The sequence below is a fragment of the Geotrypetes seraphini genome, chromosome 2 (assembly GCF_902459505.1).
Source record: "Geotrypetes seraphini chromosome 2, aGeoSer1.1, whole genome shotgun sequence".
NCBI lineage: Eukaryota > Metazoa > Chordata > Amphibia > Gymnophiona > Dermophiidae > Geotrypetes > Geotrypetes seraphini.
In genome coordinates, this window is record NC_047085.1 from 513,795,714 (window position 1) to 513,822,217 (window position 26,504).

Consider the following 26,504-nt stretch of genomic DNA (forward strand, 5'->3'; position numbering starts at 1 on the left):
ATGAGTTAATTACTAGATTTCTCCAGAGCAGCGCTCTTAAGGATCAGTGAAAATTTGATCATCTGTGAGTTATTTACTAGTAGATTTCTCCAGAGCAGCGTTCTTAAAGATCAGTGAAAATTTGATCATCTGTGAGTTAATTACTAGTAGATTTCTCCAGAGCAGAGTTCTTAAGGATCAGTGAAAATTTGATCATCTGAGTTAATTGCTAGTAGATTTCTCCAGAGCAGCGCTCTTAAGGATCAGTAAAAATTTGATCATCTATGAGTTAATTGCTAGTAGATTTCTCCAGAGCAGCGTTTTTAAGGATCAGTGAAAATTTGATCATCTGTGAGTTAATTGCTAGTAGATTTCTCCAGAGCAGCACTCTTAAGGATCAGTGAAAATTTGATCATCTGTGAGTTAATTGCTAGTAGATTTCTCCAGAGCAGCACTCTTAAGGATCAGTGAAAATTTGATCATCTGTATGTTAATTAATTACTAGTAGATTTCTCCAGAGCAGCGTTCTTAAGGATCAGTGAAAATTTGATCATCTATGAGTTAATTGCTAGTAGATTTCTCCAGAGCAGCGCTCTTAAGGATCAGTGAAAATTTGATCATCTATGAGTTAATTGCTAGTAGATTTCTCCAGAGCAGCGCTCTTAAGGATCAGTGAAAATTTGATCATCTATGAGTTAATTCCTAGTTTTCTCCTGAGCAGAGCTCTTAAGGATCAGTGAAAATTTGATCATCTATGAGTTAATTGCTAGTAGATTTCTCCAGAGCAGCGCTCTTAAGGATCAGTGAAAACTGATCATCTATGAGTTAATTACTAGTAGATTTCTCCAGAGCAGCGCTCTTAAGGATCAGTGAAAATTTGATCATCTGTGAGTTAATTGCTAGTAGATTTCTCCAGAGCAGCACTCTTAAGGATCAGTGAAAATTTGATCATCTGTGAGTTAATTGCTAGTAGATTTCTCCAGAGCAGCGCTCTTAAGGATCAGTGAAAACTGATCATCTATGAGTTAATTACTAGTAGATTTCTCCAGAGCAGCGCTCTTAAGGATCAGTGAAAATTTGATCATCTGTGAGTTAATTGCTAGTAGATTTCTCCAGAGCAGCACTCTTAAGGATCAGTGAAAATTTGATCATCTGTGAGTTAATTGCTAGTAGATTTCTCCAGAGCAGCACTCTTAAGGGTCGGTGAAAATTTGATCATCTATGGGTTAATTACTAGTAGATTTCTCCAGAGCAGCGTTCTTAAGGATCCGTGAAAATTTGATCATCTTTGATTTAATTGCTAGTAGATTTCTCCAGAGCAGCGCTCTTAAGGATCAGTGAAAATTTGATCATCTATGAGTTAATTACTAGATTTCTCCAGAGCAGCGCTCTTAAGAATCAGTGAAAATTTGATCATCTGTGAGTTAATTACTAGTAGATTTCTCCAGAGCAGAGTTCTTAAGGATCAGTGAAAATTTGATATGTGAGTTAATTGCTAGTAGATTTCTCCAGAGCAGCGCTCTTAAGAATCAGTGAAAATTTGATCATCTGTGAGTTAATTACTAGTAGATTTCTCCAGAGCAGAGTTCTTAAGGATCAGTGAAAATTTGATCATGAGTTAATTGCTAGTAGATTTCTCCAGAGCAGCGCTCTTAAGGATCAGTGAAAATTTGATCATCTATGAGTTAATTGCTAGTAGATTTCTCCAGAGCAGCGTTTTTAAGGATCAGTGAAAATTTGATCATCTGTGAGTTAATTGCTAGTAGATTTCTCCAGAGCAGCACTCTTAACGATCAGTGAAAATTTGATCATCTATGAGTTAATTACTAGTAGATTTCTCCAGAGCAGCGTTTTTAAGGATCAGTGAAAATTTGATCATCTGTGAGTTAATTGCTAGTAGATTTCTCCAGAGCAGCGCTCTTAAGGATCAGTGGAAATTTGATCATCTGTATGTTAATTAATTACTAGTAGATTTCTCCAGAGCAGCGTTCTTAAAGATCAGTGAAAATTTGATCATCTATGAGTTAATTCCTAGTAGATTTCTCCAGAGCAGAGCTCTTAAGGATCAGTGAAAATTTGATCATCTATGAGTTAATTGCTAGTAGATTTCTCCAGAGCAGCGCTCTTAAGGATCAGGGAAAATTTGATCATCTGTGAGTTAATTGCTAGTAGATTTCCCCAGAGCAGTGCTCTTAAGAATCGGTGAAAATTTGATCATCTGTGAGTTAATTAATTACTAGTCGATTTCTCCAGAGCAACGCTCTTAAGGATCAGTGAAAATTTGATCATCTATGAGTTAATTGCTAGTAGATTTCTCCAGAGCAGCGCTCTTAAGGATCAGGGAAAATTTGATCATCTATGAGTTAATTAATTACTAGTAGATTTCTCCAGAGCAGCGCTCTTAAGGATCAGTGAAAATCTGATCATCTACGAGTTAATTACTAGTAGATTTCTCCAGAGTAGCGTTCTTAAGGATCAGAGAAAATTTGATCATCTATAAGTTAATTAATTACTAGTAGATTTCTCCAGAGCAACGCTCTTAAGGATCGGGGAAAATTTGATCATCTATGAGTTAATAAATTACTAGTAGATTACTCCAGAGCAGCGTTCTTAAGGATCAGGGAAAATTTGATCATCTATGAGTTAATTACTAGATTTCTCCAGAGCAGCGCTCTTAAGGATCAGTGAAAATTTGATCATCTGTGAGTTAATTGCTAGTAGATTTCTCCAGAGCAGCACTCTTAAGGATCAGTGAAAATTTGATCATCTGTGAGTTAATTGCTAGTAGATTTCTCCAGAGCAGCACTCTTAAGGATCAGTGAAAATTTGATCATCTGTATGTTAATTAATTACTAGTAGATTTCTCCAGAGCAGCGTTCTTAAGGATCAGTGAAAATTTGATCATCTATGAGTTAATTGCTAGTAGATTTCTCCAGAGCAGCGCTCTTAAGGATCAGGGAAAATTTGATCATCTGTGAGTTAATTGCTAGTAGATTTCTCCAGAGCAGCGCTCTTAAAGATCAGGGAAAATTTGATCATCTGTGAGTTAATTGCTAGTAGATTTCCCCAGAGCAGCGCTCTTAAGAATCGGTGAAAATTTGATCATCTGTGAGTTAATTAATTACTAGTCGATTTCTCCAGAGCAACGCTCTTAAGGATCAGTGAAAATTTGATCATCTATGAGTTAATTGCTAGTACATTTCTCCAGAGCAGCGCTCTTAAGGATCGGTGAAAATTTCATCATCTATGGGTTAATTACTAGTAGATTTCTCCAGAGCAGCGTTCTTAAGGATCAGGGAAAATTTGATGATCTATGAGTTAATTAATTACTAGTAGATTTCTCCAGGGCAATGCTCTTAAGGATCGGGGAAAATTTGATCATCTATGAGTTAATTAATTACTAGTAGATTACTCCAGAGCAGCGTTCTTAAGGATCAGGGAAAATTTGATCATCTATGAGTTAATTAATTACTAGTAGATTTCTCCAGAACAGCTCTCTTAAGGATTGGGGAAAGTCTGATCATCTATGAGTTAATTACTAGTAGATTTCTCCAGAGCAGCGCTCTTAAGGATCAGTGAAAATTTGATCATCTATGAGTTAATTGCTAGTAGATTTCTCCAGAGCAGCACTCTTAAGGATAGGGGAAAATTTGATCATCTATGGGTTAATTACTAGTAGATTTCTCCAGAGCAGCGTTCTTAAGGATCAGTGAAAATTTGATCATCTATGAGTTAATTGCTAGTAGATTTCTCCAGAGCAGCGCTCTTAAGGATCAGTGAAAACTGATCATCTATGAGTTAATTACTAGTAGATTTCTCCAGAGCAGCGCTCTTAAAGATCAGGGAAAATTTGATCATCTGTGAGTTAATTGCTAGTAGATTTCCCCAGAGCAGCGCTCTTAAGAATCGGTGAAAATTTGATCATCTGTGAGTTAATTAATTACTAGTCGATTTCTCCAGAGCAACGCTCTTAAGGATCAGTGAAAATTTGATCATCTATGAGTTAATTGCTAGTACATTTCTCCAGAGCAGCGCTCTTAAGGATCGGTGAAAATTTCATCATCTATGGGTTAATTACTAGTAGATTTCTCCAGAGCAGCGTTCTTAAGGATCAGGGAAAATTTGATGATCTATGAGTTAATTAATTACTAGTAGATTTCTCCAGGGCAACGCTCTTAAGGATCGGGGAAAATTTGATCATCTATGAGTTAATTAATTACTAGTAGATTACTCCAGAGCAGCGTTCTTAAGGATCAGGGAAAATTTGATCATCTATGAGTTAATTAATTACTAGTAGATTTCTCCAGAACAGCTCTCTTAAGGATTGGGGAAAGTCTGATCATCTATGAGTTAATTACTAGTAGATTTCTCCAGAGCAGCGCTCTTAAGGATCAGTGAAAATTTGATCATCTATGAGTTAATTGCTAGTAGATTTCTCCAGAGCAGCGCTCTTAAGGATCAGGGAAAATTTGATCATCTATGGGTTAATTACTAGCAGATTTCTCCAGAGCAGCGTTCTTAAGGATCAGTGAAAATGTGATCATCTATGAGTTAATTGCTAGTAGATTTCTCTAGAGCAGCAGCAGCTCTTAAGGATCAGTTTGAGGGATGTCATAGAGAGTGCTGGCTGTCAGCCTCCATTGGTTACTTGAACTGTTTTGAGGTCTCTTTGTACTCAGCTGTATGTGATGAGGTCCTTCTCTAGGTTCTACTCAGTGGACCTGGGGAAGAGCTTCTTTACCTTGTTTTGTTTGTATCCCTCTTAACTGTTGTGTGAGGTTGTGTGGCTGTTGGGGGTGAAGATTGCTTGGGGAGGTGGGGTTTCTGGGTTGAATGTATAGGGGGTATTTGAGAGTGGTTCGTGCTGGCCGTATTGTTTGTGTTGGTTTCTTTGCTGGTGTGGGAATGAGAGGGAAGGAAGGGGGGGGTCTAGGTGGTGTTTGAGCAGGGAGTGTGGGGTATGGTGAAGTTGTGTGACGTGAGGATGGAACAGGTGGCATGATGACAGGGAAGGTAATTTTGATGTGTTTGAGCCTCTTCGACTTGGCTTCATTTTAACCTGGCTCACTTGAAATTTTTGGGTTCAGCTTCTTGGAGGGGGGTGAGATAGAGGAGGGGTGGAAGGGGTTCTTTGGGTAGGCAGCAGAGATATGGGTTGGGGGAACACAGGTTGAGGATCCAGAGGTGCTCATTGGATCTTGGAATGTTAATGGGCTAATTAGTCCTGGCAAGAGGAGCATGGTTTATCGGGATTTACAGAGTATGAAATGGGATATCAGTCTCTTACAAGAGACACATCTGAGACCAAGGGATGTGGGTTTGCTTCAAAACCCACAGTTTGATCTAATACGGACGCATCAAGGTGCAGGTGCCACAAAAAGGGCTGGAGGGTTGGCGATATTGGTTTCGAAAAGGGTTGGGTTTGCAGAATGAGCAGGAGTACCGAGATAACTTGGGTAGATGTCTCGCTGTCCGTGGTACCCTGCAGGGTTGATCTATCTCTATTGTTAATATTTATGGGCCCAATGCAGCTCAAGGGGCTTTCTATCGGGGCCTTCAGGAGGAGTTACGTACTTTTGTACAGGGTGCAGTCTATCTGGAGGGAGATTTTAATGTTCCCCCTGATCCTTCTCTGGATCATTCGGGAGGGGGGAGAAAGGCTAACCGGAGTCATAGCAAGGCCTTGAGAGCTCTGATGTCAGCCTTGGGATTGATAGATAGCTGGCGGTTGCTCCATAGTTCTCAGAGGAACTATACATTTTACTCTCACTCCCAGCAAATTTATACTAGATTGGACAGGATATGGATATATTGGAATCAGGGGGGTGGGCTGAAAAGAGTGGAAATTGAGGCAATGCACATATCAGATCATGCTCCAGTTTGGGTAACTTGTCATGGACTGATTGATCGGGGGGGAGAAGATATTGGAAGCTTAACGAATCGCTTTTGAATACTGGAAGCTGTGGAAAAAACTATACAGGAATACTTGGTTTGGAATGATAATGGGGAGATTTCAGATGCCACCCTATGGGATGCTTTGAAAGTAGTGTTGGGGGGGAACTCATCATGTGGGGGGCTAGATATAAACGCCAGCGAACCCAACGCCATCTTCAGTTGCGTGAACAATTGCCAAAACTGGAGATGACTCGTAAATCAAGCCTGGACCCCAGGCTTTTGGCCAGATTGCAGAGAACGAGAGATGAGCTGTATCAACTTCAAGTGGAGGAGACGGAGCGGATCCGAGCTCATTTTAAATTACAGGTTTATGAACATAGCAATAAAGCTAGTTCTTATTTGGCTAGATATATTAGGATTAAGCAGACCCGGGCTACTATTGCTACAGTGCGCAATGACAAAGGTGGGCTGCAGGTAACGGATTCGTCAGGCTTTTTTGCGTTTTTATACTAGGTTATGCGGTACTCCAGCAAAGGTCGATTCGGTGGAACAAACCCAGTTTTTAGATAAATTACCTATTCCGGTATTGTCTGACAGCGATAGAGAGTATTTACAGGAACCCATTACTCTCTTTAAGGTCCTAGGAGTGATTAAGTTGTTGAAAAATGGAAAATCCCCAGGTTTGAATGGTATGTATTACAAACAATTTTCTAATCAATTGGGGCCTTTGTTGGTAAGGGTGGCTAATGGAATACAGAAATTATGAATTTGACTTTGACTGACTCAGAGGTGGTGGGGCTCCAGTGGAGTTTTGCTTTTCGCTGGGCGTCACAGGGGATTAAATACTCGGGTATATATATTCCTAGAGATCTATCTCAGATCTTTGCTAAGAACAATCCTCCATTATATTGGAATATTCGACGTGATTTACAGAGATGGCATGGATTATGGGTTTCCTGGTAGGGTAGGATTTCTATAGTTAAGATGAATATACTTCCTCGGTTGCTTTTCTTGTTTCAAACTTTGCCAGTACCTGTGCTTCCTGTCGACTTAGTGAGAATGAGTGCGAAATTGAGGAGGTTTATATGGCAGCGTAGGCCTCCCCGATTGTCTCAAAAACAGATATGGGCAGCTAGAGAGTTGAGAGGTAGAGGTGTGCCGAATCTATGGTGGTATTTCCAGATTGCCCAGGTTAGACTGATATTGGACTGTAACATTGGAGATTTTAAAAGTGGGGTACAGCTGGAGCAGGAGAGTGGGGGTCCGGAACTGTTGAAGCATTGGCTTTGGGTTTTTGGGCACAGAGGACTAGGATTCAGGGTATCGACAATCCTTTCCTCTGGCATCTGGGGCCGTGGTGTCTTCTATGGCGGGAATACAGGTAGAGCCACTTTTTCCAGTGGGACGGGATAATCCCATTTTCCGTCGCTGGGCTCGGAAAGGGTTGCTCACATTCTGGGATTTACTATGGCTAACAGGGATATTATCGTTTGAAATGATCCATAGGAAATATGGGTTGCCAGAGGGGGACTATTTGGCCTATTACCATATCCAACATTTTATGCAAGCTCAAGCATCAGAAATCCTGAAAAAGGGACAAGAAAAACACAGAATACAATAATAAAAAGGAGAGAGCAAGACAAGCACACTCCTGCAGGCACACGTGCAGAAGGAAAAAACTAGAGGTGGAACTAGAGAACAGTGAAGTGGAGCAAAATCACAGAGTGGATTCCTTCTACATATGGCACACAGCCATTGGGATACAACCCACGTCTAGAATGTCTCACCTATTACACTGGAACATGTATTCTGCCTATTCAGCAGGATATAATTTCTCACATGCCCCACTCACCTGCCTTGGGAGCTGCTTCTCTGTTAAGCAGGAGACAGGACTGAGGTGCTCAACTGTGAAGACACAGAATGGGAAGAATTAGAGATTCAAGGTCTGCAGCTCACGAAAGCTCTAGAAACTTCTGTGGCTTTGTAAACTTTATCCAATGCTGGGCTCCATCAGATGACATCATCCACTTGGAAGGACTTATATACAGCCCTCTGTACAGATAAGTCATTTGTTTTGCTCTCTATAGTTATTATGACTCACCTGTACTCTAATTCCTCATTATTAGTTGACTATTTTAGTCCTTACCTAGGGAGATCAGAGTCTCATAATTCTCCTTCATCACCTCCCTGTAAAGCTCCTTCTGCCCTTCATCTAAATATTCCCACTCCTCCTGGGAGAAAGAGACAGCCACGTCCTCAAACGTCACCTGCATCTGAAACGCAAACCAGGAACACCCTCAGCGCCTTCTGCATCACCATCATTGTAGACCTGGTGCCTGTATGTTACTTAGTGTGCAACTGCAAGGGGAGGTCAAGTGACCTATAGTGGAACTTAGGAAGTCAAATGTAGAGAATGACACGGTGGCGGTTTACCCGCGGCCACCGCATTTTAGCCGCGGGTCACCCGCCGAAAACGGGGAAGAAAACTAGCAGTCGCTGCGGCGACGGGGACAAGGCCATTCACCGCCCGCGGGGCGGTGAATGGTCTTGTCTCCGCAGTGAGGTATCAAGGATCGCGCGGTCCCCGCAGCCACCGCCCGCCCGCCCGTAGCATTTAGCCAGCTCCCTCCCTCCACCTCACCTTAAATTTCGAGTTTTCCGGCTTCCTTTTTTCCGAGCCGCACGTGTTCAAAAATCCGTGCACGCGCGGCTGCGCGAGTCAATCAATCTTCTCCTCTGACGCAACCGGAAACAGGAAGTTGCAGGAGAGGAGAAGTTTGATTGACTCGCGCAGCCGCGCGTGCACGGATTTTTGAACACGTGCGGCTAGGAAAAAAGGAAGCCGGCAAACTCGGAACGAATATAAGGTGAGGTGGAGGGAGGGTGGGGGCTGCTGGACCATTCTTCATTACTTTGCCATACTAATTGCATTCTATGTTAGGTGCCACGGACTCAGATTCGAGTCCTAGCGATGATGAGTTAAAGATCCCAAAAGAAGCCAACTTCTAAATCCAGTGGTTAGAGCTACACTACACTCCTTGTGACCCTGGGCAAGTCACTTAATCCCTATTGCTTCTGACACAATGGGCAGTTCCAAAGACCAAGACTGGCCAGTGTCAAAGACAGGATGCTGAGCTTGATAGACCCTTAGTCTCCACTGTTTTTAGTGATCAACAAAGTTCTATGTTTCTATAATCACCCTAATTCTGTTATCATTGGACTAGATATTCAAAATGATTTAAATGGCCAGGACAGGCTCCTGGCTGTTCAAATCATCTGTCCAGGGCTAACCAGGCATTTTCAATCTTCATGTTCAGCCCAAATGGTATCACACAATTCAGCAAAAATACCCAATGTTGTTCCTCATAATTTAAATATTGCTCATAGAAGGAACAACATTGGGTATTTTTGCAAATGGAAGTTGGAGGGTTAATTCCCTTGAAACAGCCAATTGAGTGAAACATGAATTCATGCTGGGACACAAGATAGGTTGAATTTGTTTTGAATTTAAAAAGAAAAATGATCAATGAAGAATACTATAATGGCAAGAAAATATAATGATAAAACAGCAACTAATTTTGCCTATTTTTATATATTAAAAAAGTACTACATAAGGTGAATGTCCATATTGCTGTCTGTTGTTCTGCTGAGCACTGGCATTGAAACAGCAAAATGTATTTATTGCATACTTGTCCTCTGTCGGAAACATTATGGTGGTATATTAGTTGTGTTAATAAAAATTTATAAACAAAGCCCTGCCAGCTGAACATCTCTTTCTCTAGTTCAGCAGCAGGAACTTTGATTTATAAGAATGGAATACGCTAAATATTAGAGTACTAAGGCTTATATGGATGCTGCGGGGACGGTGACGGGGCGGTGAAAGGGATGGCAGTGACGGTGACGGGGCGGTGAATGGAATGGCGGTGACGGGGCGGTGCAGAGGATGGTGGGCCGGGGACGGGGCGGTGACGGGGACAGATTTTTTCCCAGTGTCATTCTCTAGTCCAGTGTTTTTCAACCGCTGTTCCGCGGCACACTAGTGTGCCGCGAGATGTTGCCTGGTGTGCCGTACGGTCAGGGCCGCCATCAGGGCAGTACCACCAGTCTAGGGAGAGGGGCGGTCCGCCCCACGTGGACAGGAGAGAGCTGGACGGGGGACCCGCGGAGTTCAATACATCTCGAGCCGCGAGGCTCGTCTTCTGTTCCTGCCTGCCCTGCAGCTAACAGCTAACATCGCAAGCGTTCCCCGATGTCAGCGCTGACGTCGGAGGGAGGGCTTAAGCAAAGCCTGCCCTCCGACGTCAGCGCTGACGTCTGAGAATACTTCCGTTCGGCTATTTGTGCGCGGCAGGGCAGGCAGGAAGCAGAAGACAAGCCTCGCGGCTTGAGCTTCGTTTGGCTGAGAAAGTTGCAAAGATGGGCTGGGAGGCAAACACGGAACACAAAAGGGGGGAGGGAGTGTGTTTTGGACACAAGGCATGAACTTGGGAGAGAGGAAGGGAGGGAAAGAGATGCTGAGGTGGGGGAGGGAATGGGTTTTTGGACACAGAAGGCATGGACTTGGGAGAGAGGAAGGGAGGGAAAGAGATGCTGAGGTGGGGGAGGGAATGCGTTTTTGGACACAGAAGAAATGGACTTGGGAGAGAGGAAGGGAGGGAAAGAGATGCTGAGGTGGGGGAGGGAATGCGTTTTTGGACACAGAAGAAATGGGAGAGAGGAAGGGAGGGAAAGAGATGGTTGTGTACACAGGGAATAGAAGAAAGGAGAATTTTTGGTCATAGGGAGGGAGTGAGGTACAGATAGTGGCATACCAGGGTGGGGGGGGGGCGGTCTGCCCCACCCCGGGTTTACGTCCCAAGGGGGTGCACAGCTGGCCACCCTCCAGTGTTGTCCCTAGGCCGGCAAACTGCGGCTCTTTAGCCATTTGAGTGCCACCGCCGCCAACGGTGTTGATGGCGGTGGCAGCATTATAAAATACTTTATTTGTGTTTATTTGATTCCTATTCAAGAGAATTACTTTATATATAGTCAATATAGGCACAGAGTTAAATTTTTAACATTTTCTAATGGTGGTGTGCCTCGTGATTTTTTTCATGAAACAAGTGTGCCTTTGCCCAAAAAAGGTTGAAAAACACTGCTCTAGTCAAATGTAATAACCTACTGGGTTGAGAGTGAAGGGAGAATGCAGGTGAGGAGTGGCCCCTTTGAAGGGAGGACAAAAGCATTGAGAAATTCCTCCATCCTCTCTTTTCTTCTTCCCTTCTCTCTTTCTTTCTTCTCCCTTTGCCCCTTCAGCCATTATTGTAGACCTGGTGGTCCCTTAATCCTCCATTGCCCCCTTGGTGTCATTCCAAGTCCCCTCCCCCTGCCAGGAAAAGGGGGGGAGGGGGAGCTCCTACCTGAGCAGAAGCTCCTGCAGCCATTTGGGGCTCTTCCTCTAGACCAGGTTGGAAGAAACTGGGCACTTGAGGCTCCAGCACAAGATTTACTTCCGGCCCCAAAGACCCTAAACTAGAACTAAGCTCCGCCCCCTCTTCTTCCCGCTCCCACGGACGTTTTGAAAAACGAGCTGAAACTCCTCCTCCTTTCTGCCTTCTCGTGCTAGGAGCCGTAACCTCCCACTCTGCTTCCCGCCCAAGGGACCATTCTGACCAATCAGCATTACAAGGGGCAGAGCCTTCGGCGTGAAGCTCCGCCCTTCTCCTTTGTGACGTCACCAGCCTCCCAGCTCTGTCAGGCCTAAACACGGCTTCTCACAAAAACGTCACAAAAGGGGCGGAGCTCCACGGAGGGGCTACTAACTGTAATTCCGCCTGCACTATTCTGACCAATGAGTGCCAGGAGCTGAAAATCCTCCTCTCAGAGCTAGTGGGTGGAACCTTCCACTACTCTTCCACCCCCCCCCAACATCATTCTGACCAATCAGCTCTTGAAAGGGGTAGAGCCAAGAAGAAACCCCTCGGCTTCAAGCACCGCCCCTTTCGTGATGTCATCACCCTGTGAACAACAGGAAACGAGTCTTTTCTTCTTCCTCCAATTGAGCCGAAACTTCCGGTTCCCGATCACTGCAAGAGGCAAAGCCTGATCCTGGGAAATGGCTGCAGGAGCTTCTGCCCAGGTGGGTCTTGTTGAAAGGAGAGAGACCAACCCAGAAACCCTTCAGTGCCCAGAACCCTCCTCTGGGATTGAAATACTCTCTATCCACCCCAAAGCATCTCCCTCTGCCTCACTCAGCCCCAGCACTGGCAGCTCTTCTCAAACACAACTACCCTGGGACTGTGGGTTATGTGAAGGTCAATTATACAGAAGAGGCTGAGTGTGTTTCTGGTTTCTATTTCAGATGCAGGTGAAGTTTGAGGACATCGCTATCTCTTTCTCCCAGGAGGAGTGGGAGTATTTAAATGAAGAGCAGAAGCAGCTCTACAGGGAGGTGATGGAGGAGAACTATCAGATCCTGCTCTCACTGGGTAATGGATTAATTTGCATGTTTATTAGCAGCAGTGGAATGAGAAACAAACGACACTGTGGGGTGGTCTAAGCCCTAATGGCGGTCCTACTACCCACAGCAAGGGACCTTGGTACCACAAAAGTCAATGGATGAGGAGAAAAAGTGGAACCAGGTCCTGGACTTTCAGCAGTATAAAATATCAAAATTTATTGGTGTTGCAAAACAAAAACACAATGTCATAAAACTCAGACAGATGCCAAAAGTTCTAAAACATAAAAATTGTATTGTCCTTAGCACAGTGGGCTAAAAATCAGGCTGCATCGTGGGGTGTACTGTTTGCAAATCCACTGACAGCGTTAGTTGTTCCAGAAAAAGTCTTTAAAATGTTCCCTCGCCGTAGCTCGGATCTTTTTAAAGACTTTTTCTGGCACGATGCTGCCTGATTTTTAGTCCACTGTGCTAAGGACCCCGAGGAAGGCAATTCATTGCTGAAATACGGATCGTGTAGGGTGTGTTCACTTCATAGACATTACAATTTTTATGTTTTTTAACTGTTGGCATTTGTCTAATTTTTATGACGTATTTTTAATTTGTTTTGCAACACCAATAAATTTTAATATTTTATACTCATGAAAGTCCAGGGCCTGGTTCCACTTTTTTCTCCTCATCTATTAGCAGCAGTGGGCCATCGTTATAAAAATAACTTTGATTGTTTGTCTCGTGTGATGAACACAAATGAGACCACGAGGGTCTTGCTGTCCATCAGTGCTAGAGAATGACATGGAGACAAATTTGTCCCTGTTCTCTTGGGATCTTTCTCCATCCCTGCAAGCTCTGTCCTCATCTGCAGAAGCCTCAAACACTTTAAAATCATAAGTGTTCAAGGTTTGTGCAGATGAGGTCAGAATTTGTGGGGACAGGATGGGGATGGAGATAGATCCTGCGGGGACGGGGAATTTGTCTCCATGTCATTCTCTATCCCACACATAAGGGGCTATAACTGGGCAACGACACGCCTGACATTTGTAGCAAATTACACAGAAAGTGAGAAAAAGTTCTGGATCAAATTCTAATAGAAAATGTTAGGACAAAGTATAGGTTGTGCTCTGCTAGGCCCCTACAAAGGAGTGTAAGTAGGAACCCAATTAACACTGGATATCTGGAACAACATGAGAGATACAATTGCTATTTTGGGCTGATCGCCATTTGACATAATCCAGAATTTGTGCCTGGGATTATATTTAGGGAGTTTCACAAGTGGGACGCAAAGGGATCAAGTGACTACAGAACGGAGAACTCTGAAGGAATTTGGAACTTGAGGGAACATTATGGTCTGGAAGCAGCTGGTTTTATCTACTTTTTATAAGTGAGTCATTATATAAGGCGGGATATGTGCAGGAAGCCATTAAATTTGAGGAAAACACCAGAGCACATTGGAGGGCAGAAATAAATAAATACAAGGACAACATATCTGAAATCAAGAGAAACTATTACGCCAGCAAACTAGGAAGCAAAACAGTGGAGAGCAAGAAATTGTTTCTCCTAGTACTTCTAACATTGCCACCAAATCAAGATTTGGCAACCTGCACCAAGAAAATCTCAGCACAAGACCTAGCAGACTTCTTTCTCAACAAAGTCAAATTGGTCCCATCAGAAGTTGCAAAATCAACAATACCAAGCGCCCCCCCCCCCCCACCTTGTGCTATGAACCCATAAAAGCTGACCAAATCAGGACCACCTTCACTAACACTAAAAACCTGATATCTAAACTATCCCCATGCAGCAGCCCCATAAACAAATGCCCAGCATATCTCCTAACTGCTGCTCCCCATCAAATCATCTCTTTGCTTACAAACCTCCTAAATAGCTCCCTGAGCCAGGGTCACCTACCCAAAGAAATGGATAAAATAGCCTTAACCCCCATACCGAAAACAGCTCAAGCAGATCTCTCCATAGCGTCAAACTATAGACTAATAGAAACATAGAAAGTGACGGCAGATAAGGGCCATGGCCCATCCAGTCTGCCCACCCCAATGACCCTCCCTTATCTCTGTGAAGAGATCCCACGTGTTGATCCCATTTCATCTTAAAATCAGGCACGCTGCTGGCCTCAATTAGCTGTATTGGAAGACCATTCCATCTATCAACCACCCTCTCGGTGAAGAAGTATTTCCTGGTGTCACTATGCAATTTCCCTCCTCTGATTTTCCACGGATGCCCTCGTATTGTCGTGGGATCCTTGAAAAAGAAGATATCCTCCTCCACCTCGATACGGTGTGTGAGGTATTTGAACGTCTCGATCATGTCTCCCCTCTCCCTACGTTCCTCTAGTGTGTAGAACTGCAATTTATTCAGCCGTTCCTCATACGAGAGATTCCTGAGTCCTGAGACCATCCGGGTGGCCATTCACTGGACCGACTCAAGTCTCAGCACATCTTTGCGGTAATGTGGCCTCCAGAATTGTACACAGTATTCCAGATGGGGTCTCACCATGGACCTATATAATGGCATTTGACTTCGGGCTTACAGCTAACGAAACTTCTGCGTATGCAACCTATGATTTGTCTGGCCTTAGATGAAGCTTTCTCCACTTGATTAGCAGTCTTCATGTCCTCACTGATGATCACCCCTAAGTCTCGTTCTGCTATAGTTCTCGCTAGGATCTCACCATTAAGAGTGTACGTCTTGCATGGATTTTTGCTGTCAAGGTGCATGACCTTGCATTTTTTGGCATTGAAACTTAGTTGCCAGGTCCTGGACCAATGCTCCAGTAGGAGAAGGTCGTGCGTCATACTGTTGGGCATTGAGTTATTGTCAGGCCCTGTTGTGCTCTTGCCTACTATATTGCATAGTTTGGCATCATATAGTAGGTATTGCTGGTATTCCTGGTTCTCACCAAAATCCTTGAGACCCACATTAGCAAACAACTTACCTCATACATCGAGCAGTACTCCTGCCTTCATCCATCCCAATATGGATTTAGAAAACAGCACAGCTAACTACAAAAATCAAGCAACTGCTGAGCACTGGTAAAGAAGAAATACTACTTCAGTTCGATATCTCTGCTGCCTTTGACTCGGTGGACCATCAACTGCTCCTAAAATCGGTTTAACAGGGACAGTTCTGAAATGGTTCACTGATGTCCTACAAAATCGTGAGGACATGGTCAAAAAGGATGGAGTATACTCTAGCCCCTGGAAGGCTTTCTGTGATGTCTCACAAGGATCTCCGCTATCCCCAATCCTGTTTAATATATTCATGAGCTCAATAGGGAACATCAAGCTGGAAGATGAAACCATTCTATCCTATGCTGATGACATTCTTCTTCTCATTCCCATAACCTGCAACCATCCAAACATCTCCGAAATAATCTCAAACAATAAAGCAAAAGTCCAAACTAGAGAGCTGCACAGGAACGGGGACGACGAGAATCCTGCGGGACCCGCAGGTTCCCCCTTCAGGTCACGGGGATCCCATGGGGATGCCCCCTAGGTCACGGGGATCCCGTGGGGACGCCTCCGAGGGTCGCGGGGTTCCTGCGGGGCTGGATGTACTCAGTCGCGCGGCTCCTCTTCTCCCTACCTGCTCTGCTTGCAGCACAGAGCCGAACGGAAGTCTTCCCAACGTCAGCGCTGACGTCAGGAAGACTTCCGTTTGGCTCTCTGTGCTGCAGGCAGAGGAGAAGGAGAGTAGCCTCGCGGCTCGAGTGGCGTACCAAGGGAGGAGGGCGGTCCGCCCCGGGTGTAGCACAGCCGGCCAGGTCCCCTTACTTTTGTGGCGCTTCCCCGACCGACCGACAACAGCCCCGGTCCGACAAATCTCCCTGCCCTGTAGCCGCGAATCTAAATTACCTTCTTACAGCAGCTGTAAGAAGGTAATTTAGATTCGTGGTTAAGGGCAGGGAGGTTTGTCGGACCGGGCCTGTTCTGTTGTCGGTCGGGTGGGGAAGCACCACGAAGGTAAGGAGGCAGGGAGAGAGAAAGGGAGGAAAGGTGGAGTGGAGAGGAAAAGACGCTTAAGGGAAATGGGTAAAACTGAGGTGGGAGAAGGACGCTGAAAGCACTGGGGAAGACAAAGGGGTGGAGAAGGACGCTGAAAGGACATGGGGAAGACAGAGGGGGGAGAAGGACACTGAAAGCACATGTGGAAGACAAAGGGGTGGAGAAGGATGCTGAAAGGACATGGGGAAGATGGGGGTGGGTGGAGAAGGACGCTGAAAGGCCATGGGGAAGACAGAGGGGGAGAAGGACGCTGAAAGGCCATGGGGAAGACAGAGGGGGAGAAGGACGCTGACAGGACATGGGGAAGACGGGGGGGGGAGAAGGACGCTGAAAGGTAATGGAGAAGAGAGAGTGGGGAGAAGACGCAGGCAGGGAAGAAGACAGAGATGCCAGACTATGGTGGGAGCGGAGGCAAGAAGATGGGTGCCAGACCAATTTGGAAGGGGGGAGAAAGGGAGAGGCACAGTAACAGAGCAAATGGAAGACGCAGAGGGAAGAGAGACAGTGGATGGAAGGAATTTAATGAGAATATGAGGAAAGCAGAAACCAGGCAACAAAGGTAGGAAAATAATTCTATTTCTTTTTTTTTGTTTTGCTTCAGGATAAAGTAGTATATTAGTTGTGTTGATAAAAATTTATAAACATTAGAGGCTCTGGTATAAAGCCGTTTACAAAGTATGTATTCTTCCCAATTAATATTTCCAAATTAATAAAGTCTTTTTGCTTATTTGTAAATGGGTTTCTACCAGAGCCTTTAATTCAGTAGCATAATTAAATGAAATAACTATTTCTGAAGTTTATTGGGATGGGCGGGGACGGAGGGGATTCCTCGTGGGGACGGGTGGGGGCGGAGGGATTCCTCACGGGGACGGGTGGGGATGGGTGGGACTTTGGCGGGGACGGGTGGGATTTCTGTCCCCGCGCAACTCTCTAGTCCAAACCTGGGCAACCATCAACAAACTAAAACCAAAGCCATATGCGTTCACACAAAGCAACAAAACATTGTGACAAACGTCATCCTTCAGTGTGGCACCACCCTCACAATGGAAAAATCCACTAATGTCCTCGGTTGTATAATTGATGACACCCTCACTATGGAACCACAAATCTCAAATCTTCAGAAAAAGACCATCTACACAATGAGACAACTAAAACTCACTAGACCATACTTTCATCCACATTACTTTGCACTAATCGTTCAGATGATGGTCCTGCCTCAACTGGACTATTGCAATTCTGTCTGTGGTATCAACACCACACTAATCAACAAACTTCATCTCATTCAGAACACATCAGTAAGACTGATTTTCTTAATTTTTTTTTTTTCATGAAAGGAAGCGTTTTATTAGCATTAGAATTAGTTTATGATCTTGGTCTCTCTTTCTTGCCTTTGTATAAGGCTAACAGGGAAACAGCCACTTTCACAACTTTGAACCGGACACCAGGAATGTCACCAACTGCATAACCGGCACAGCCACACCCAGCAACCAGAACTTCATCAATGAAGTTCAAACAACCATCATTGGGAACAAAAGTGTAGTTTTCTTGCCGTTCTTGATCAGCTGCACTCTGACACACTTCGTGATAGCAGAGTTGAGCTGTTTAGTCTCTACACCAACTTTTTCCAAGGCAATTCCTTTGGCGTGGGAAGCACCTCCAAAACTGATTTTTCAACCTAGAGAAATATGATTCAATCTTGACCTTCCTCAAACAATTACACTGGCTTCCAATATCATCCCGGATAAACTTCAAAATATCATGTGTCCTACACAACATATGGTATGGAAACTCGGCTGCTCCCCTTATACAGATATTCTCAGCGACCTAGTCCACATCCAGAAGAATCCGTAACAGAATTCAACTGAACCTACCGCCCATAAGGAACCTTCAATACAAGCAAATTTTCAACTCCATGCTAACCTATCTGGGAGTAAAAACCTGGAACGAATTCCCAGAAACTATCAGAAAGGAGGCCAACTACTCTTTCTTCAGAAAAAAAACTGAAAACTTACCTCTTTGACAGTTAATTAATATCTGCCTTTTCCTTTCCTCCTATATGTCCTCTTCCCCCTTCCCTCCCTGTTTTACTCTTCAGTCGCCTAGAGCTTGTATAGGTTTGTGCGACTCACAAATATTAGATTAGAATTAATGGGAAAAGGAAGACGGGACAAAGGGGTCAAGAAATGGACTATATGTTACTCTGTAATGCGCTGTATTCAGTGGGCCCTAGGCATCCAAGTACACTGGGCTCCCTGAACCTGCCCCTCCATGGCCCTGCCCCCTCCCTGTTTCGGCCCTCCTACGTCTCTCTCCTGCGAGAGTGTACACTCTTGACCCAGGTCCAGAAGATCAAGTAGCACCTTCATTATTCAGTGCAGCTGAATTTGCAGTCTTCAAAAGACCATGGACAGTGGTTCCTACATGCTGCCCACAGCTGACCCAGAAGCTTTCCTTCTAACGCAAAATTCCATCATCAGAGGAATGGCTTCCGGGTCAGCCGCGGGCAGCATGTAGCCCACGGCCTTTTGAAGACTGCGAGTTCGGCTGCACTGAATAATGAAGAAGGCAGGAGGAGGTAAAACATGGACACCTGGAGCTGGACACAGAAGCAGATAGACTGACGTCACCTGAGCAGGCAGCATTCTGGGCCCCCCTGAAATCTTCGGGCCCGAGGCATGTGCCTACTTGGCCTTCCCTTTAATCCTGCTCTGGCTGTATCTAGGAATGGTGAAAACAAACCATTATCTTTTCCTCTCTCTAAGATAATACATTATGTTAGTCATGTGGGACAGACTTCTCAGAAGTTAAGTATTAGAATGATTGAACATTGAGTTGCTTGAGGACCGAGAAAATGTTTACCTCATCAGTTTAAGTATTCCAAGGGATCTCAGAATGGTTTACATGAATTTCTTCAGGTACTCAAGCACTTTTCCCTGTCTGTCCTGGTGGGCTTACAATCTATCTAATGTACCTGGTGCAATGGGGGGATTAAGTGACTTGCCCAGGGTCACAAGGAGTGGTGTGGGCTTGAACCCACAACCCCAGGGTGCTGAGCTTTAACCACTGCACCACACACTCTTTGTGCATCCTCACCACATATGAGAGGTTGAGTTCGATTTCTGGGTGGTGCATCCTTTTTATTCTGTATCTTGATTTAGTTTTAAGGTGTGCTTTTCCTGAACCATATAGAACAGTCATATGTGTCCATACTAGAGGTCTGCACGGCAATGGGGTTTGCGGGAATCCCCCCTAACCCACGGGACTCCCATGGGGACCCCCTCTAGCCAACGGGACTCCCACGGGGATGGAAGGCTTTGGAAGAAGGGTTCGTCCATATAATATAATGGACATGTCAGCCTTAGTAAAAGTGGGGGTTTATAAGTTAATTACTTGAACAGAAAACAAAAAAAGGGTTCCACCAAAGAGATTCCACAAGGAAAACAGCAGCGCAAACTCAAAAGAAACTGTGGAATTGATGATCCTGTCAGAAGTAATTGCTGCTTGTTATGGGGACAGGCGGGGATTTAGGTAATTCCTAGCGGGGTTGGATGGGGACGGAGTGGATCCTGGCGGGGACGGGTGAGGACGGAGAGGATCCTAGCGGGGATGAGTGGTATTTCTGTCCCCGTGCAACTCTCTAGTCCATACTCCATTCACAGGCTATTCTCCCATCTATAAGTCAGAGTAGAGACAAATATGACCCAACGGTGACCATGTTTCAATAGGACTCTGGATCAGGGGTTGTAAATGAAATTCCCCAATAGGCACAGATTTTAATATATTCTCATTCTTCAGAGCTCTTCCCTCTAATTCTATATGATGTGGCAAATGTTAAGTCCCCCTTTGGCTTGTAACTTTCATGCTAAAACAGCAGTTACGTACCACAACAGAGATGACATGGCAGGAGTGCTCATAAATGCATTTAGACACTATCTTTTAGAATAGCATCTAAGAGCTATTGCATGTAAGTATGAGGGGCGAGTGGGCTACAGGCGATTCCTATACCGACACGCAAAACCTATAGATTACGGTCAGAGCACTCAGACTTTTGGCACCCTTGAGAGAATTGACTCCCTTAACTCTACACATTGCCATTTCCAAGGAACAACTCACAAACCAGCACTGTCTAGAGATAAATGTTTGAAAAAATGCTTTGCAGATAGGAAACTGACCAATTCTCAAGCCAAGGCACATACCATTTACATGTACTGAGTATAATAAAAGCTTCACTCAGCTTTCACATCTGAAAAGACAGAAAGTGATCCTCTGAGCAAGGCGCTGTCTGGCGGAAACACCGCAGAGCAAATAGCAGGGCGTGAAAGACTTTCTAAGTCTGGACAGAGTGTGTTATAAGCGAACATAATAAATCCATATCAGGATAATTAACAAACGATCAGGCAATTATATCGAGAGAAGGGCATAATAATATGCTATTGATGTAATTTGCTGGTTAAACTGGACTTAGGGAAACTAAATGTAGAAAATATTTGTAGCGGTATTTAAATTATAAGTGTTCGTTTTCCTTCTCTTTCTCCAAGTTTCCCGCCTGCAGCCTTATGGCTTAATTAATACCAAATGGCTCTTAGACTGGTAGTGGTAAGGAAGATAGAGGGTTTCACATTCCTGAACTAGACAGCCTGTATCTAAAGATATGTACTTTCATAAGAATTATCATATACAGTGTTCCCCCGGTTGTTTGCGGTCGGTGGTTCGCGGTCCCAGTCATTCGCAGCTCCTGATTGGATAAAGTCCGACTTCGTGCAGGAAGGAAAAATTATGTTCTTACCTGTTAATTTTCTTTCCCTTAGACGCAGCAGATGAATCCAGAGACCAATGGGATAGCCCACATCTACCAGCAGGCGGAGATAGAGAAACTGATTAACAGGTGGTCCTATTGGCTGGCACTCCTCCTGTTTATCCAGTATAACTCCTTGCCCAAGCATCCGTAACCATCAATAGGCATAGCATATAAAAAACTTCTTTCCCATAACAAATCTCAAAATGCAATAATACAGAAAACAACCTGCCATAATAACAAACTGCGAAAGTTGCAAAAGAAAAAACCGAGAGACAATATCCAGAAAGGATGGGGCTCTGGATTCATCTGTTGCATCTAAGGGAAAGAAAATTAACAGGTAAGAACATAATTTTTCCTTCCCTAGCAACAGCAGCAGATGAATCCAGAGACCAATGGGATGTAGCAAAGCAATCCTCAATCTGGGTGGGAAGCAAACGCCGCCTCCGCAACAACCGAAGTACAAAATGCCCCTACCGCATGCGCCCCCACATCCAAGCAGAAATGCGGAGAGAAAGCACTCTCGGAAGACCAATTAGCCGCGAGACAAATCTCCTCCAAGGAAAAAACCTCTGGGCTGAGCCCAAGAAGTAGCCATTGCTCCGGCGGAATGGTCATGAAGTTCTTTCGCCAACCGCTTCCCTGCCAGCAAGCAAGCATAAAGAATGTCCTCCTGGACCCATCGAGCGATGGAGGCTTCGGACGCCGCCATACGTTTGAGGCGTCCCTTGAAGAATACAAAAAGGAGATATAAACAACTAAAAGTCGTTAGAAACCGAGCTCACGGAGAACGCTACGTACGTATCAAAAAATGCAGTGAATAAAAGCACTGCTCCCAATTTCTCCTCCCAGGAAGAAGGAAGGAAAAGCGAGCATGACATAAAAGAAAGGATGACACCCCCCTAGAAAGAAATAGTGGTACCATCCGAACTGATACCCCATATTTCGGAAATCATAAATAGGAATCTCCGTTGAACAAGGCCTGCAACATAGAAAACTGCAGAGCTGAAGCCATGGCCACAAGAAACCCCATGTTCAACGTCACAGCCCTTTAGAGTCCCAAAAGACAAGGATGAAATGAAGCCTTCGGTAAACTGAGAAGAAGTACGTGAAGATTGTACTCCAAACCGGGCTTTCTCAGAGGCGCATGAATATACTGCACTCTGTTTAGGAACTGAACTACATGAAGCTGAGAAATAAGCGAAGAGCAATATACCTAGCCCTTGTAACAAGCCAAGAATGGCACTAGAAGCTGAAGGTAATTGAACGCTAAGCCCTCGGCAATACACCTGTGCCAAAAAGGAACTCTGGAGTGGTTCAAACGTTAAGAAGTACCCAAGAAAGGAAAAACCTCCAAAAGGACGCAGAAGCCACAGGAGAAGACGTCCGTAGCACCTGGATAAGAGAAGAAACAACCTGCTTCGCATAACCCTTACACGTCTGCCAAGATTTTTTTTTTTTAAAACTAGGTCGTAATACTAAAGTAGTACAAATATCAATGTTGATCGGACCCTAGGCGAGCAAAGCCGGAGATACCAGGAAACTTCTTAGTCCGGCAGTCGAAAGACTCATCAAATCCGCAAAGTAAGGATGGTGCAGCCAATCCAGAGATTCTACAAATACTGTGCCCGGAAAGTGAGCTCGAGATGGCAAATCCAAGCCATCATCAGCCAGCGGAAAACACTGAAAAAGAGAAGGCAGAAGCGAGAAAGGAGCCATGCAGCTACCCCCTCTAACTCCCACTCCCTGGGCCCGCCAAAGAAGCTAGGAAGCTTAGAATTGAGAGACGAGGCCATGAGGTCTAGGTCAAGGAGATCTCACGTCCATAAAAAGAGCTAGAACGCCTGAGCCACAAATCTCAATATCCAGGATGCAGAAGATTACACTATTACTAACATGCACACTTTCCAGAGCGTACACAGCGCTGTACACTGTAACATACAAGAAATGGGCCATGCTCAGATTCCGCGGAGAGAAAGTCTATCCGAACTCTTATCCTGATCCATAAAAGGATCTGCCAACAGAAGACGAAGATGAGAGTCCACCCATTGAAGCAGAACAACTTCACCTGCCAACTGAGTACAACACCTACTGCCCAAGCTGTAGAGAAATACCCCCATCCTAATACTGACCAAAAGGACCTTCAGCGGCATTCCGGAAGAATGATCTGAAGCTCCAGAAAGGTAGCCTGACCTGCTCAAGAATGAACACGTACTGAGTCGCCTCTGAAGACCAGACTCCCGGAGCTGAGGATGGAAGCCACCAAGCCCCTCAACCCGACAGCCCAGGATGGTCGGGGGTCATGAGATAATCCAGCAAAGACCGAGGCATGCCTTGAAAAGAGAAATTGCGCTGAGCCATCAAATCATACAGAGCGATGCAGGAGGAGCATACCAAATAATTGGAGCCCTGAGATACCGGGAACCACCGGAACAAAAGCGACTGCTGTAGCATAAGAAGGGGAAAGCAAGTCGAAGTCCCCAGTGGAGTCAGCAATATGGATCCCAGAAACTGTACAGAATCCCATACTCTTGGTCATGGTAAGCGAAGAAGAATACCAATCTGAGAACGAGACCCCACGCCCAAGTCTCCGGAAAGAAACACATGTCTCTCCTATATGAATAAAAACATCACCCCGATATACCTATAAATAGTACAGGAGAAAAGAACGCTGTGCAAATTCGAAGATGCACGTGTAAAGAACTGAGGAAAAGATACCACCCTTTTCATGTCAGTCAAATGGCCCGACTGGAAGTCGTCCGAATCAAGCAGGCAGTCAAGAATAAATTAGAGGAATCGCCTGGTAGCGCCAAAACGGTACCACCGCCCACATCACCTAAAACGTTCGTGAAGCCTTGGGTAGGCGAAATGGCATGTGCCAAAACCGAAAGCGCCGCTCCAAGAGAGGCAGGCAAACCAAGTGCCGATTCGGAGTCCATAGAGAAAATGTAAATATACTCCCAGGTTGTTTGCAGAAATGTGTAACCTCGAGAAACGAATTCAGCAGAATGGGATCCAGCCTGCCCAATGCCCCCGTCTCGGGCACCATGCTGTAAGTGGAACAACATCCCTTAGTTCCCGAAGAACTACAAGAACTGTCCTGAGGACCAGTAACACTGAAAAGGGAAACACAAAACATAGAGACTCCAAGAACGAACTGGAAACCTGAGGAGGATGCAAAGATGCAAGCATCCTGAAAAATCTTCACAGCCCCCTGACCTGACATTATAGCGTCTTCTCCCTCATGAGAAAGCCTGAAGAGTCATTGGAAGAATCAAGATCCCCTCAGAATGAAGTGCAGAAGGTCAGGGAATGGCAGGATGAGCCAGTAGGATCTGCAAGAAGATTCTCCTAGGAAAAATCAAGTTTCACAATGTAAAGAGGAATATACTGGAACCATGAAAACAGTACTAACCCCATGCAACATGAGCGAAATACTTATGTCCTTTAAAGTGAATATGTACTAGACTCAATCAAGATGTTGCATCTACCGCCCTGTGGAAAACAACAGCATCCTTACAGGTATCAGACAAAGCTCACATCGCTAATGAGAGCTTCAGGGATGAGGCTAACAGCCACATAGCGCGTGATCCTCCGCAGGTTTGATAGAATAGGTAACTGGCTCCTGGTTAAAAGGGGCTGTACAGTCCTTCCTGTCTGGTCGGGGTGGGGGGGGAGGCATCTAGCATGTGCCATGAGAAAATGGTGACAGGAGAAACCAGCGTGATAAGCATGGAAATCTGAAGTCCAGGCCCTCTCAGAAATAGAGAAAGAGAGTCCTGGCCGCAGGAAGATGCGCAGTGTCATTATGCCCATAGAGACAGCCCGAACTTGGAAACTGTTTGTACTACCTTTAGGCATATATATCCTGTGCCACTACTGGACACATGCAGCTCAGCACAGAGGCCCAAATAAGGACAGTTACCAACAGACAAAGGCTCAATCTGCAGGGACCCCAAGAGAGACAATGAGATACCTGTGTGAAATACAGGGCACTATCTTACTGCTGATCTCACCGTGCCGTGAGTTGCCGTATGTCGCCCCAGTCCGGAGACAAACCGAGACTGGGTGACCTAGCACAGGTCAGAGTCTCTCTGGTAAACCCCTTGAATGCTAACCCCAGAGTCTGATTAAACTAGCAGCTTCCATCAAGGGAGTACAGCAGGAATACAGACATAGACATATAAATCTGCCCTAGCTTGTCCCAAAGCTGGTGAAACACATACAACTTGTCTGAACCGGAAAGGAGAGAAGCCCCGGCATACCCTGACCAAAGTCAGCTGGAAATAAACTACCGGAACGCTGCAGCTCTCCCGCCATCGCCGGAGACCCAAGCGCACGCCTGATTCTCACTGACATGTGGCCGCTGCATCAACGTTCCTAGAAACATAGTCGGATTCAAGCCCCACAAAATTTACCCTGCCGTGGCTTGCATAGAAATAAAATCAGACTCGGGGAACAACCAGAAGAACGGCCCACAGCGCCGGAAAAAAACATGTCCCATCTCATGCTGCTATAAACCGGCACCTGCACAATCAGCTGCACATGGCCGTGACAAACACTGATGAAAGAGAGCCTCAGAATAAACAGGACTACTATTGCTGCACTGAAACCCAACAATGAGAACAAGTGCGAGCAAGAAATTGCACCGCTACTGCCGCGCTGTAACCAACAAGGAAACCAAGCGCGTGCATGCAAAGGGCGGGAAGTCCCGGCTCCCTCCACGGATTTCTAGTCATAAAACTTAGCCTCAATAAAATATCCATGCCTTAAACGTTCGTTGACCGAACCCACATTACTAAGACTCCCACACAGAACCTGAAGTACAAACAGATATACTCACAAGCTTGTTGTTAGGGCCGGTTGAAGCCAGTTAAATCTGGTTGATCAGCAGTAACCAGGCAGAATGGAGGAACTGTGGTCTCTTTTTTTTTTTTTTTTTTTTACAGAGAAGGGAAAGAAGAAAAATATTGAGACCCAGTCAGACCCTCTATCACTGGAGGGAGGGTGAGGCAGGGACCTGGGGGGGCCCAGGTGTAACCCCTAAAGCCGGCACAGTTCAGCCGGACACCCCTGTCTCACTGAAGAGAAAATCTCAACAGGAGAAATAGCATTGCCAGCTCACTGAAGAGAAACCTCAACAGGAGAAACAGAATGGCAGTCTCACTGAAGAGAAACCTCAACAGGAGAAAATAAAGTTCCAGCCACAGCCAGAATTCAGGAGCTAGTTGAATAGCGATCTTTTCCTGCTGGGATATAGAGAATACTGGATAAACAGGAGGAGTGCCAGCCAATAGGACCACCTGTTAATCAGTTTCTCTATCTCCGCCTGCTGGTAGATGTGGGCTATCCCATTGGTCTCTGGATTCATCTGCTGCTGTTGCTA

The 26,504-nt window shown here is 45.1% G+C and overlaps 2 protein-coding genes and 1 pseudogene across 5 annotated transcripts in view; 1 reads left to right on the plus strand and 2 right to left on the minus strand.

Moving 5' to 3' along the window:
- The window catches only part of LOC117355254, a 623,529-nt pseudogene extending 612,210 nt beyond the window's left edge, over positions 1-11,319 (minus strand).
- The window catches only part of LOC117355249 (zinc finger protein 420-like), an 818,521-nt gene that overhangs the window by 59,862 nt on the left and 732,155 nt on the right, over positions 1-26,504 (minus strand). The window lies entirely within an intron of this gene.
- LOC117355279 (zinc finger protein 124-like) overlaps positions 11,846-26,504 on the plus strand; it is an 83,865-nt gene continuing 69,206 nt past the window's right edge. For both annotated transcript variants that reach the window (XM_033933595.1, XM_033933594.1), the window contains exons 1-2: positions 11,846-11,992; positions 12,215-12,341. In XM_033933595.1, coding sequence (XP_033789486.1) covers positions 11,969-11,992; positions 12,215-12,341 — 151 coding nt within the window. In that variant the 5' untranslated portion in view covers positions 11,846-11,968. The remainder of the gene's footprint in view (positions 11,993-12,214; positions 12,342-26,504) is intronic.